Source organism: Rhinolophus hipposideros, assembly GCF_964194185.1.
Source record: "Rhinolophus hipposideros genome assembly, chromosome: 25".
NCBI lineage: Eukaryota > Metazoa > Chordata > Mammalia > Chiroptera > Rhinolophidae > Rhinolophus > Rhinolophus hipposideros.
Genome location: NC_138071.1, coordinates 10,584,456 through 10,599,375, shown reverse-complemented (window position 1 = coordinate 10,599,375; position 14,920 = coordinate 10,584,456). Strand labels below are relative to the sequence as shown.

The following is a 14,920-nucleotide window of genomic DNA, read 5'->3' as shown; positions in this document are numbered from 1 at the left end:
TTCAAAAAAGTAAGATAAAAGTAAATAGATACAGGTTGTTCCATATTTTCTTCCAGTATCTTACTTTAGAGACCATGAGGAAAATCAGTTTTGTCCTCTTTTTTTTTTTCTTTTTGTTTTTTCCTTCTCTGACTAACCTGTTCCCCTGCCATGATATAGGTGTGAGTGGAAGAGGTCAGAGAAGAAATGTCTAAATACCTTGCCTCCTCACAAAACCTATTACTGGAATGAAGGAGTAGCATCTGGGCGTGGATTATTCCCCTTTACTTTTTTCTCTCATTTCTCAAATCCAAACAGTGATGAGGAGAAATACAATCAACTGAAACAGTACTAAGCAGAGGTGGGAGGTTGGTTTACTAGCTCGTCTTTTTTCATATTCCTCCTCATATAGCGTTTCTGTTGTGTAGAATCTCATCACTGTTACTCATTCTGACCTTGAACAGAAAAAAGAGAATGAGAGTTCCACAGTCATCAGCAGTCAGGACTGCTGCCGCATTCAGATGAATTAAATTTCCTGTTTCGTAACTCTTTTTGTTTATAATTTTTTCTTTATACAAATAAATGTAATTTAGGTTATTTAGCTTCTTAGTTTGAAAGGGTGTCAATTTCTTTGATAAACATTCTGCATCTGCCTCATTTTAATTCTTCTACATTAAAAGCATATCAGTTGTGTATAGATACCACATCTTCTTTATCCAGCCATCCATCAGAGGACACTGGTTGTTTTTGTGTGTTGGCTACCATAAATAAAGCTACAATGAATATTGGAACACATATATCTTTATGGATAAATGTTTTCAGATTTTGGGAATAGATACCCAGGAGAGCGATTGCTGGGTCGTATGGTAATTCTATTCGTAATTTTTGAGGAACCTCCGCACTGCCTTTCATAACGGCTGCACCAGTCTTCATTCCCACCAACAGTGTATGAGGGTTCCTTTTTCTCCACAGCCTCTCCAACACTTGTTACTATTTGTCTTGTTAATGATAGCCATTCTAACTGGGGTGAGGTGATACCTCATTGTGGTTTTTATTTGCATTTCTCTGATGATTAGTAATGTTGAGCATTTTTTTCATATGTCTATTGGCCATTTGTTTACTAACAACTGTCACCCCAGTAAGGTTTAATTTAAAAAAAGCATATCAAGTACTCTATAATTAAAGATATTTTTAAGACTAAGTTTAGCATAACTAATAGAAATTAACTATCAAACATTTAATTAAAAACTATAATTGGTTTAATCCTATATTTGAACTCATAGAATGTGTTTCATATTATGATATACAAACACAAATTGTTTATAACATGTTTTCTTTTCATGGAACTTACAGGGGATGTATTACTTTGATATAGTAGCACATTTAAAAATATTTTCTAGTATTCTTATAATGACAGTGCTTTAGTGATCATATTTAGTTAAATCTTACCTTAACTAAAGTTAAAATAAGTTATTTTCAGAAACCTTATTAAATGAGTTTATTAATCAAACAGAGGGCTTGGACTTGATTTAGGTCATGGATTTCTTAACTACTATATTTTATCAATGCTAAGACTCAGTCTTATTTTATACTTTAACATCACTGAAATGGAAATATCTCTTACATTTGAAAACACACACATTCACACAGATGTTTTGGTTTAGATACAGTGTCCTTGGGGCAGCTAGCTATTCAATACACACCGATATAATGCATCATTATCCTTTCTGATTGGTCTGTGCCCTGGTTGTCAGTCTGTGCTCATATGGTTGTTAAATATTTTGAGTATCAGAAATTGTTCTCCATTTTCTGAAAAAGAAAATCTATTTTTAGGTTGGAAGCTTTCTTAGAATTTATAGCCTCCATACCAAACTTCAGTCACTGAATTCGGAAAACCAAGCGACATCGTTAGCTCTAGAGTTTCATCTCCACGGAGGTACCGGTTATGGTCGGGGAATCAGAGTCTTGCCAGAAAACAACTCCGATGTGGATCACTTGAAAAAGTAAGCGTATCATATACCTATAGAAATTGTAAATAATGCATTAATTCAACTGATTTTAAAGATAATCCTGTTCTGGGGTCGGAGATTTAATAGGTTCCTTGTAGTTGATCGTCATAGCCTTCTGTGCCATTATCCATTTTGTAAAAAACAGATGAATGAAAGGAAACAAGTCAAGTGATTGTAGTTTCAAATAGCTACAGAGTAGCAGAGCTGGGGTTATAGTCTAAGGTTTCCATTAGTTACTTACACACTCACATCTACTTTGTGCACTTATATTCTCCTGCCATTTACTGCATTCTCCGAGTAACAAACAGTGAATACTGGAGTTTAGCTAAAGTTTGGAAAACTTGATCCATATCTAGCATCACAAACAGATGATCCTGCCATGAAAAAAAAGACTGCCTTTCTAAAGTGCCTGTGACTGCTAAAATAGGTAATCAAAGTGTTTTAGGGTATTTTTAAAACTTAGTTGTTTCCAGAAAGTTCGTATTATCTTAAATCCTCCTTTACATGCAGTTCTTTTCTTTGATGTGTTCCTAGTAGTCTGTTACAGAAACTTTTGGACCAGTGTTCTAGAGAAACAAAAATAAATCTTTTGCGTATCTTCAGAGATATAAAAAATACCCATTCAAAATATTGGAATGACATAGATATTTTCTGTTTTAATATGTTTAAATCAATGAGTTTAAAATCAATTAAATTACCTATTTCATATACATTTTCAGTAATTTTATTTCAGTTTCACTATTTTTTTTCCAAGTCTTTATTTTCTGTGTTGCAGTGTATAGCTGTGTAATATTTTACTTCTTGAATCTAAAGTGAGATTGTTCTGACTCAAAATGTTATCCATTAAATTCCCAATTTATTTTTGTTTTCATATTTCATCATCCCACTGTTATACTTGTATCTTTCTAAACTCAGATTTTTTTTTTTTTAATTTGGGGGCGCTCTTGAAACACCACATAATCTCATAAAAGTTATAGACCTTCTAAATAATGGATACACACACACGGAATTTTCTGTACAATTTTAGTGAGTTCTTAATTTCTGCGGGTAGAGCTAAACTGACCGTGCTGACTTTGTTTTATACATCTGAACTTACATTCTTTTACTTACAGGGCTTTAGAATGTGCAAGTTTGACAGCCAATCAGTGTTCAGATGATACTTGTCAATTAGACTATGAGGACAGCTTTCCATCAAGTAAGTACAATTTTTAACATTAACAGTTCAGTTTCTGCTAAGTAAAATGCCTTTATCAACATTAATTCTCCCTTTTAATATTTTCCTGTCTCTTTTTTTTGAATCCATATTCATTGTAAACAAACATGCTAAGTCTGTGTGTCCTATGCCAAGGTAAACATTGTTCTTCCTTTAATTGTATAATTAAATGCTCAAATTGGGGTGGTGGGGATTACTGGATTTGTGATATGTGTAGTATTTATGTATATATGTTTATGTATATGGGTGTGCGTTCATTAAATATCTGTATTAATTTATTCGGCAACTATTTTGCATGTCAGTTATCTAAAAGGGACAAAGGTTGTTTTTGCTGCTTTATTTCAAACAGCCTAAGTATTTTTTGATTGTACAGATCTTAGATGTATACATGATATCCCCCTGACTTTATTGAGTTAATCAAATCCATAATTGAAAGATATTAACAAACAGTTGTGTATTTATAATATTGTCTACCTGAATACGTGACTATTCAAATCTCTAAATTTTAAAACTCAATCTGTAAGGATTTCTTCTTTTATCATTTTGTCTCCTTGTACTACTGGGACCTGGAATCTATGTTATCCGATATATATACAGAGGGTGCCAAAAATATATATATACACATTTTAAGAAAGGAAAAAACTATTAAAATTGTAATACTCAATGTATACCAAATACAAAAGGTGAATACAAATCATGTGTATACATTTTTTTGGCACTCCCGGTATAGCTATCCTATATGTGTATTTTTTTTACAATCTAACTCTTTCTCTACTATTAGCCAAAGAATCATTTTATCAGTATTTACTCTCATTCTACACCAATAATGATAAGCGTTAAAATTAATATGTGTGTCTTGGTAGGCACTTAGTAAGTGCGTACATACATGATTATTTAATGCTAACAGTACTCCTATGAGGCTGATAATATTTTCTCCTTTTTACAGAAAGGAAACTGAGGTTTTGAGTAATGGGGGATTCATGTAATTTACCCAGGGTTACTTAGCTTTGAACTGATGGCAAAGTCAGATTCCAATGCAAGCTATTCGATTTTTTTTTGTATATATTTTAAATTTATGTCTTCTTTCTCTCTGCCTTAAAATTCTCCACATTTCCTACTGCCTTGGTTATGGCATTTTAGCCTGAGCTATAATTACTTGAACAACCATTAGGAGGCCAATTTAGTTTGATTGGCAATCATTTAGAAACAGTATCATTAGTAATTATACTTTTTAAAAATGTTTGTTAAATGTATCAGGGTGACACTGGTTAGTCAAATTATATAGGTTTCAAGTGTACAATTCTACAATGTATCATCTATATATTGCATTGTGTGTTCACCACCCAGAGTCGGTTCTCCTTCCATCACCACATATTTGATCCCCTTTACCCTCTTATATCACCCCTTTTCCCCCTCTTATAACCACTATACTGTTGTCTGTGTCTGTGAGTTTTTGTTTGTCTTGTTCATTTGTTGCTTTCAATTTTATATCCCACATATGAGTGAAGTCATATGGTTCTAGACTTTTTCTGTCTGACTTATTTCGTTTAGCATGATAATCTCAAGATCCATCCATGTTGTTGCATATAGCAGTATTTCATCTTATGGCAGAGTAGTATTCCATTGTATATATGTCCCACATCTTCTTTATCCAGTCATCCATCGAAGGACACTGGTTGTTTCCATGCCTTAGCTACCATGAATAATGCTGTAGTGAACATAGGGGTACATATATATGTACAGATAAATGTTTTCAGAGTTTTTGGGGTAGGTAACCAGAAGAAGGATTGCTGGGCTGTGTAGTAATTCTTAATTTTTTGAGGAACCTCCATACTGTTTTCCATAGCAGCTATACCTATTTACATTCCCACCAGTAGTATATGAGTGTTCCTTTTTCTCCACAACCTCTCCAACACTTGCTATTACTTGTCCTGTTGATAATAGCCATTCTAACAGGTGTGAGGTGATGTCTCATTGTGGTTTTGATTTGCATTTCCCTAATAGCTAGGGAAGTTGAGCATTTTTTCATATATCTGTAGGCCGGAGAAGTATCTGTTCAGGTCCTCTGCCCATTTTTCAATTGGATTGTTCTTTTGTTGTTGAGTTGTATGAGTTCTTTACATATATTTGGGTATTATCCCTTTGTTGGACGCATTGTTTTCAAGTATCTTCTCTCATTCAGTTGATTGCCTCTTTGTTTTGCAGATGGTTTCTTCTGCTCTGCAGGAGCTTTTTAGTTTGATATAGCCCCATTCATTTATTTTTGCTTTTACTTCCCTTGCCTTTGAGATCAAATTAATAAAATCCTCTTTAAACCAAAGGTCCATAAATTTAGTACCTGTGCTTTCTTCTTTCTCCTATGCATTTTTTTTTCAGGTCTTATGTTTAGGTCTTTGCATTTTGAGTTACTTTTGGTATATGGTAACAGCAGTCTAGTTTCATTCTTTTGCACATGATTTTCCAGTTTTCCCATTACCGAATAGGCTTTCTTTTCTCCATTGTATGTTTTTGGCTCCTTTGTTGCAAATCATCTGTCCTAATGTATGTGGGCTTATTTTTGGATTCTCAGTTCTGTTCCATTGGTCTTTGTGTCTGTTTTTCTGCCAATACCATGCTGTTTTGATTATTGTCACTTTGTAATACAAATTGAAGTCAGGGAGTGTGACACCTCCAGCCTTATTCTTTTTTCGCAGGATTGCTTTGACTATTCAGTCTTCCACACAAATCTGATGATTTTTTTTTTGTTCTATTTCTTTAAAAAACGCTGGGATTTTGATGGGGATTGCATTAAACCTATTATTGCTTTGGGTGATATGGCCATTTTAGTTACGCTGATTCTTCCAATCCATAAACATGGAATATTTTTCCATTTCTTTGTGTCTTTTTCAGTTTCTTTTAATAACATCTTGTAGTTTCAGTGTACGAGTCCTTTACATCCTTTGTTAAATTTATTCCTATTTTGTCCTTTTTGTTTAAATAAAAAAAGGAACTTTTTTTCTCTTTTTTTCTTTTCTGAAATTTCATTGTTAGTATATAGAAACACAATGGATTTTTGCACAATGATTTTGTATCCTGCAGCTTGACTGCATTTGTTTAGTTTCTAACAGTTATTTTGGTGGAGTCTTTACGGCCATAGCACCCTGACAGCGCCTAATCTCATCTGTAATTACTCTTTTTGAAATCTCTTTTCTCCTTTTAAAAGGATTTTAGAATTATTTTTAAATTACAAAAGTAATGCAAATCATAATATTAAGTTTCATAGGTTCCCATGCCTTTAAGTCCACTCCCTGAGGTAATGTTAACAGTTTAGTGTGATTCCTTCAAAACCTTCACGTTTATACAAATACATATGTATATATACTGATACATAAACAAATAGGACTTTTCCCTCTATTTAAAATTTTTACAAAAATGGGACCATACTGTACCAATTGCTTTATCATAGACTTCTTTCTGGCATAATTTATATAGCTCAAACTCATTCATGTAATAGTTGCATTACATTTGATTGTATGTATCTTACATTGTTAATTCAGCTATTTTCCCTTTGATAGACATTCAGGTTATTTCCCATTTTTTGCTCTCACAAATAATGCTTTAATAAACATTCTGAACAGTTGCGCTTTCATGTTTTTATTTCTGTAAAATAAACTCCTAAAAGTGGGGTTTATGGATCAAAGGGCAAGCATATTTCTCAGCTTCATAGATTGTGCCAAAATGTCGTAGGATTCATATGCAAACAACCATGTAGCAGAATGTCCTTCCCTGACACTCTCAGCATAGTGGAGGTTAACAATATTGTGACAATTTGGAAGGTAAAACGTGTTATTTAATTTCTCTGAGAACTTGGAAACTTAAAAATCTTACGTATTTAACAGCCCTTTCTACTACATTTTTGAATTATCTGCTCTTACCCTTTATCTGATTTTCTTTTGGGTACTTTATCTTTTTTCTTATCAGTTTATAGGAGACCGTGTATACATTTTACACATATTTTCTCATTATTTGACTACTTTTAAGGTTTTTGCCATTATTTTCACTTCATGCAGAATGGCAAATATTAAGTAATCAGGTTCATTGAAATCATACACTACCAGTTTAACATGTCCATTCAAGTTCTGTTGCCATGGATTCTTACGCCATTTATTAGTTATGCCCAGGAAGAAGGACAAGTAATGCATGTTTATATGTGACACCCCATAAATTAGCAAAACGTAATTCTGTTGTACATAATAAAATGTAAGTTAATGTAATTATAAAGTATGGATATTTTTCAAGTCTTAAATTCTTCATTTTAGAAAGCATTATTAAACTCATTGCTGTGTTCACTATTTTTGCTTTCTTGTTAAAGTAAAATCCTATTTTATGGTGATCAGCAAGTCATCCAATTGAATTTAGTAAGTTTATGAGTTTTATGCATCTCTCCCTTTATTTCCTTTACATATTTTTCCAAAATAATAAAAATTTTCAAATGTGCAGAAAAATCGAAACATTTATACAGTAAATACTCATATACCCACAACCAAAGTCTTTCTCCAATTAACATTTTATTCTATGTGCTCTGTCATCTCTCTCTCTTAATCTGTCAATTCATCTTTTTTTGATGCATTCCAAGTAAGTCGCAGACATCAGTATACCTCCTAAAGATTTCAGAATAGACATCATTAACTAGAATTCAGTATTTGTTTAGGATTCTGTTTTATTTTTGAGGTAAAATTATATGCAATGAAATGGACAACTTAAGTGTACTATTTCATGAGTTTTGATTAATTTGTGTAACCTGAATCCCTCTTAAAATGTAGAACATACACTTGTCACAGAAAACTCCCCCATGCTAGTCAGTCCTCATCACCACCCTCTACCCCAAAGTTCTGAGTTTTTCCCACCATAGATTGGCTGCACCTGTTCTAGACCTTCAAATAAATGGATTAATACATTATATGTTTTTGTACATACTGTATGTTTTTTTATGTTCATCCACATGGGTGCAAATATCAGTAGTTTGTTCCTTTTTGATGCTAGTAGTATGGTATGAGGTAGACCTTCTTTTTTTAATATGAATTTTCAGTTGTTATAGCACCATCTTTCTTCTGTAAGATGGCTTTGATGTCTGTCAAAAATCACGTGGGTAGATATGTGGATTTATTTCTGGGCTTTCTGTTCAACACTTAATAATATGAAGTAAGCATTTTTTTTTAATACTAATTTCAAGTTGTTACAGCACTACATGTTGAAAAGACTTTTGCTTTCCCTTTGGATTGCTTTGCTGCCTTTATGAAAAATCAGTTGATCATGTAAATGTGGATTTATTTCTATTTAATTTTGTTCTTAGGTTGGTCAATCTTTATGTCAGCACCATATTGTCTTCGTTAGCATAGCTTAATGTAAGTCTTTAAGTCATGTAGTATAAGTACTCCAATTTTGTTCTTTTTCAAGCTTAGATTCTGGATTCTTTGCATTTCCACCCAAGGGATAGAGTCTGCTCTTCTCTTTCTACAGTCAAGCCTCTGCAATTTTGATTAGGATTGTATTAAATCTACAGATCAATTTGGGGAAGAATTGATATCTTAATATAGTGTCTTCCAATTCATGAACATGGCAATTTCACTGTTTGTTTAGATTTTTTTCAGTTTCTCTCAGCAATGCTTTATAATTTTCAGTACCACATTTAATTTTGAACGGATTTTAAAACTGTATAATTCCTTTTCCTTCTCCTTTATATAGGCTCTGGATCAGTATCACTATATGAGGAAGAGCGATGTCAACAATTATCAGCAACAAGTAAGACCGTGTTTCATTTTTGAAATACAGGCAGAATAGCATAATAAAGCCTGTCCTTATGCTTATCAACAAATTCATTCCTGTCTAATATTGAGATCAGATATCCATGAGGGCAAAAACATATCTATGTTTATCTCACTCCTCCACCTCATCCTAACTCATAAAATGGAACCGAGAAAGACATATGTTTTTACATTAAATATGTATTTTAAGTCATGTGTCTGTAAGGTTTATGGAACCTACGAGTATACTCTTTGACAGTACTGTAGGGCTTATTTGAGTTTGAGAATGTAAAATATTTTATATGGCATTAATTTTAATCAGTTCACATTATGCACTTAGCAGTATGTCCATAAAAGAGCTCCTTACAATATGCCCCAAAACTTTAATATTAACAAAAATAGTAAATCTATCACATGCCCTCCTTCTGTTGCTTCAGCTAAAATAAAAAATAAAAATTTAAGAAAAAAGTATTTTTAAGTACAGGTCTATTGAATGATGTTCTATAATGTACTATTATAAAATGCATTTCTCATTATTGGAGAAAAGATATATAACTACTATGAAATGGGGGAAGGCTAAAAGAAAGAAGCTGGTGATATTGTATTGGAATCGGTGATGTCAGTATGTACTCATGGTTTTATAGATAGGTACAGAAATAGATATAGATGTGTATTATTTGTGTATCTGTATTCATTCGGATGTGTATTCATGAATATATTTGTAGGTCATGATGTGTGTAATACAGGTGTGAACATGTGTACACATATGCCCAACCTCTGTCAACGAAAGGGCATGGAAACAATGGCACCCAGTAGCAATGAACACACTTAGTATACAGATCTTAGTTTACAAATAATATTCTGCCTTAAAAGAAATCAAGGCTCCTTGGAGTAATAGAACATTCCTGGGTTGGGATAGGAGAATTCCAAGAGGAGTCTAGAGTACCTTGTGCCAGAGAGGAAAGAAATTCTCAGTTAATGATGAAACTTTTAATGTGGTACAATTTGAGCATCAAAATAAAAATACTGGTGTTAGAATAGAACTTACTGAATAAAGTAGTACTCTATTACTCCATGTGCATACTAAATAAAACAACAAAACAAATAAATGAGGTTGAATGGAAAGCTCTTATTAAAGTTTAATGGCAACTGATAAATGTGAAAGGAAGGATGAAGTTAGGAAAAAACACGATTTTGCAAGCACGATACTAATAATTTATTTAATTGTGAATTACCCATATGTCCTAACGTAGCAGGTTCTTAAATGTTTAGTGTAAGATTGGGATATTTTTATTTTCCCAAGTACTTTCTTATTAGTTAAAAGGGAGAAAAATAAGTTTGTAGTGGAGAAACCTGTTGAACACCACCACCTTCACTAACTGAGTAGCGGTACCAGCTTCAGGAATGGAAACACTGATATCCTCTGCCCGGTGATGTGGTGTACCAAGATGCCCACGGTATGGCTCATATAGTAGTATTCTTGCCCAAATGCATCATTTGTATCTAATCATGACAAAAAGCAGACACACCAAAAGAAATGACCTCTCCTCAAATTTATCAGTGTCATGAAAGACAAGGAAAAGTGAGGAACCATTAACATATGTTAAAGGAGTTTGAAGAGACAGGAAAAGTAAATGCATTGCATGCATCAGGATTGGAGCCTCAATCCAAAAATAAAATGCTAACTAAGAACATTATGGGGACAGTTGGAGAAATTTGAATTCAGTTATAATATTACATTATTGTTAAATGTTCTGATATTGAAAATTGCACTGTTTTATGTCAGTGAAATTTCTTGTTGGATGTCAGTGAAATACACAGTGTGAAATATTTAAGGATAAAGGAGTGTGGTGTCTGGAAATTATTCTCAAATGATGCATATATACATATATACACACGTATATTAATTGTATATCTGTAAGTAGTGTGTGTGTGTGTGTGTGTGTGTGTGTGTACAGAAAGACAAATGGAGATGATGTGGTAAAATGTTAATAAGGTTGACAATACAACTTAGATTTTGTTGTATCTGTTTGGTGCAGGGGGCTTCAAGTCATGAATATACTTAATATTCTTAATCTAAAAATTCTTTATAGTTCTTACAGATCATCAGTATTTGAAGAACAGCCAACTATGTACTATTTTGAAACAAAAAGCTCCTCAACAATTTCGTATCCGAGCAAAACTGAGGTCATATAAGCCCAGAAGCCTCTTTCAGTCTGTTAAACTTCATTGTCCTAAATGTCATTCACTGTAAGTATTTTCTATAATAAAACAAGTTTTCACTTCATAATATTTGTATATATACCGTGTTTCCCCGAAAATAAGGCCTACCCCAAAAATAAGCACCAGTTAAGATAGTCAGACAGACGGACGCATTTAGTACCTTATGACTATGTTCCAGAAGAAGATGACATGACTCTATTTGAATAAATGTAGATTGTTGTACATGAAAAAATAAGACATCCCTGAAAATAAGCCCTAATGCATTTTTGGGGGCAAAAATTAATATGAGATCCAGTCTTATTTTCAGGGAAATATGGTATAAGACCCGGTCTTATTTTTGGGGAAACATGGTATGTTTATACGTATATATGAGTGTGAAGTCCTGGCAATGAGTAAATTTTGATTGAATTTACTAGCTCTGATAAAATGCAAACAAAAAACTGAAAATATTTGGAGAGACTTTCTCATTTGTCACAAAAAAAATAAAAATTCTTAAAAATAAGCCATTATTGACTAAAATTCTTAAATAGAAAAGACTTCTGGTTAATTGAAATTTTTAATTAAATGATATAGAAAGTCTTGTTGGAATTATTTCTGTCCTGCTTAATAACTACAGTATAGTAATGATTTAATTTTTTTTTTAGTAATTGAGAATTTCTCAGTGCCACAGTCTTGATTCTAACATCAATTATTTCATAAACGTATAAATAAAATTATAAGACAACGAATGTGTACTTATTAGCTCAAGCCATATTCTGAAAATTATTTTTAACCCCCCTCCTTTTTTAATACAAGTTGACTGTCTTCCCTCTATATTGTGTGTGTGTGTGTGTGTGTGTGTGTGTACATACATGCATATATATACACACTCACCTCCGTTATATTTATGTGTTTATATATTATTTGTGTATGCTTCTTTGTTCATTGATACACATATATTCCCCTCCTAAATCTAGGCATTATACTGTTTGTGGAGATTTTTGATCATCACATCTCCTTAAATAAAATGGGGATGTCTTTTACCTGTTTGAGCTTGAAATGGTGGTTGGAATTAAAATGTAAATACAGATTTCAGGTAATTCTTGAAGTATTATCAAATTATAGTTCATCAAATTCTGTAACAACTTTTGAAACAAAACCATGGTCTATGGACATTTCTTAAACAAATAAGGAAATTACCTCAGAAAGGTTAAGAGGTATTATCTACGGGTACACAGCTGGTTGGTATCAGAACCAGGATGAGGACACAGACCTTTTGATTTTAGATCATTCCATTTCTACTGTATCATACTTTACCATATGACTTTCTAAAATTATTTTTCTAGATTAAAAGGAATTGAAAGTAATATTGGTTTGTAAAGTAGGTGCCCTAGGAAAGTGAGATTACTTAAAATGGTAAGTGGATATTTAACTAGAGTAAAGATGGGACAGCTGCATTTTCTCTTCTCAGTGGGAAGTTTAGCATTCTTTACAGAGGAGAACAAATTGGTGCCAGAAACAATTATAAGTAACCTTGGTATCACAAAACCAGGCAAGGAAATTGCTGGTGGTTAATGTAATTATGATATGGATCTACTTAGACATGAAATATTATCAAATATCTTTCTATTGAATCAGTCATTTAATCTGCAAAGTGAATTATCTCCCTATTTTAAAATAAGTAGCTGGCTCATCAGTATATAAACAATTTTTTTAATTGGATAATTTGTGAAATTTGAATTTCCAAGCTTATGCCAATTCTTTTGTGTTGTTGCTTTGTTGATGATTTTAGGCGAGAAGTTCCATTTGAGAGTGAGTTGGATATAATTTTGCAAAAGGGTGCAGCTAAAACCCCAAATACCAAACTGAAAAATGCATCATTATATAATTCAAAAATCTGGACCACTAAATATCAAGGAGGACGAAAAGTAGCTATTCATTTTGTGAAAAATAATGGTAATCTCCCACTTTCAAATGATTGCCTAATTTTGATAGAAGGTAAGATATTTATGTTACTGTCTTACTAGATTACAGCTTTTGCTTATGTCTTTCTGTAATTATTAAATATATTTTAGGGGCTACCTAGGACATATAAAGTCAAAATAGTGTTAATTTAAATTTCATAAAATGGAATATATTATCTATAACAATTATATTCAAATATATACATACACACATGTAAATTGATCTGACTGACATTTTGAAATTATACATTAAACTCAAGTAGTTACATTTGTTCATTTTGTTAGATTCCTGCATATAATCTTAATCAGATCCAAGCAGATTATCGAGCTGAATAATAATTAAGAGGCTGCTTGTTATATATAGTTGTTGTTATCTTAGCCTCTGGATGTCGCTGTTGTTTTATAAAAGTAGAAAGAAAGTCGTGTATTGATAATCTAAATCAAGGAAGGGACCCTTGAAACAAATTAAAAATAACTTGACATGTTTTGAAAAAATGAAACTTTTGAGTTGTATTTATTTTTGTATTGCCTTTCCACTTTTGTCTTATTTTTATCTAGTATTTATCTAATATATATACCTCATATTTTTTCCATGCCAAATTTAATGTTTCATTATTTTCCTTGAGACTTTTCTTCGTTAATATTCCATGGTAAAAGGAAAATGTCCTCTTTAATTTGCATTATAGGAATCTTTAGTTTCATTTTATAAATGAATGATCTTTACTAAAATGGGTCATGGTCATTTTTATTGCTGACATTTTTCTATTTGTAAAAGTAATACATAATCCTTTTAGAAAATATGTACATATAAAAATACACATGTGTATAAACATTGGTATCATTTTCATGAACATCTCTTGTTTTAATACATCTATAGTATACCAGAAGCTATTTTAATTAATTTCTATGTATTAATTCATTTAATCATCACAGCAGTCGTATGTAGTTGGTACTATTATAAGCTGTTTTTATGCATGAGAAAAACTGAACCACAGAGAAATTAAGTGTCTCTGTTTTTTGACATAGTAACTCTAATGAACTTCATCTCCCCCTGGATGAAGTGTAATTATGGGACACAAGTAATGAAGTAAATGTTGCCCAATTTCTAGTAAAGTTATCCTAGTCTGCATCTGATTAGCAACATATGAGATTATTTATTCCCCTACCATCATCATCATATACTAGCACTTTAAAAACTTGGCTACTTTGAGAATTGAAATGTGATATCTTATTCCATTAGCAATATTTTAATCTGTACCAGGAGACTGATGTAAAAGCAAAAAGACACAGACACATGCATACAAGAAAAACTGGAGTATTTGTATAGGCTGTGAAAATAAAATAAAGCCATGGTTTTAGGAGATTCTGTACAAACTGTCCTTGTAGGGCCAACTGAGAGGATGCCATGCATACCTCAGGGCTCCCCTATGTTATCCTGTCTCCCACAGAATTCTGTGCTGGTCACGTTGGCCTTGAACGTCTAAAGGGAGCTTGAATAAAGAAGTCCTTTAAGCTCCCAGTCCTCTTTAATAACTGTTCATCCCACAAACTTTCAGTCTCATCTCCTGCAGTGCCTCAATTCCCATCCTACCCTCCAGCCATATTGCACTGGTGACAATTCCAAGTCTCAGTATATTTCCTCTGCCTTTTGGCCATTCCATTGCTTTTTTCCGGCCAATTTCTGCTCTAGTACATCTTCAGAAATAAACTCAATAATTCCCTTTATTCAGCAGTTCATGTGGAATATTTAATGACCACCTATATGTACCA

At 32.6% G+C, this 14,920-nt stretch overlaps 1 protein-coding gene across 14 annotated transcripts in view; it reads left to right on the top strand.

Annotated features, from left to right (window-relative positions):
* The window catches only part of POT1 (protection of telomeres 1), an 81,710-nt gene that overhangs the window by 45,158 nt on the left and 21,632 nt on the right, over window positions 1-14,920 (top strand). For all 14 annotated transcript variants that reach the window (XR_013992577.1, XR_013992578.1, XR_013992579.1 and 11 more), the window contains 5 exons: window positions 1,813-1,982; window positions 3,101-3,183; window positions 8,926-8,982; window positions 11,078-11,234; window positions 12,979-13,184. Coding sequence is in view for 11 of the 14 variants with exons in the window: in XM_081038350.1 (XP_080894476.1) it covers window positions 1,813-1,982; window positions 3,101-3,183; window positions 8,926-8,982; window positions 11,078-11,234; window positions 12,979-13,184 (673 nt within the window). In the remaining 3 variants the exon portion in view is untranslated. The remainder of the gene's footprint in view (window positions 1-1,812; window positions 1,983-3,100; window positions 3,184-8,925; window positions 8,983-11,077; window positions 11,235-12,978; window positions 13,185-14,920) is intronic.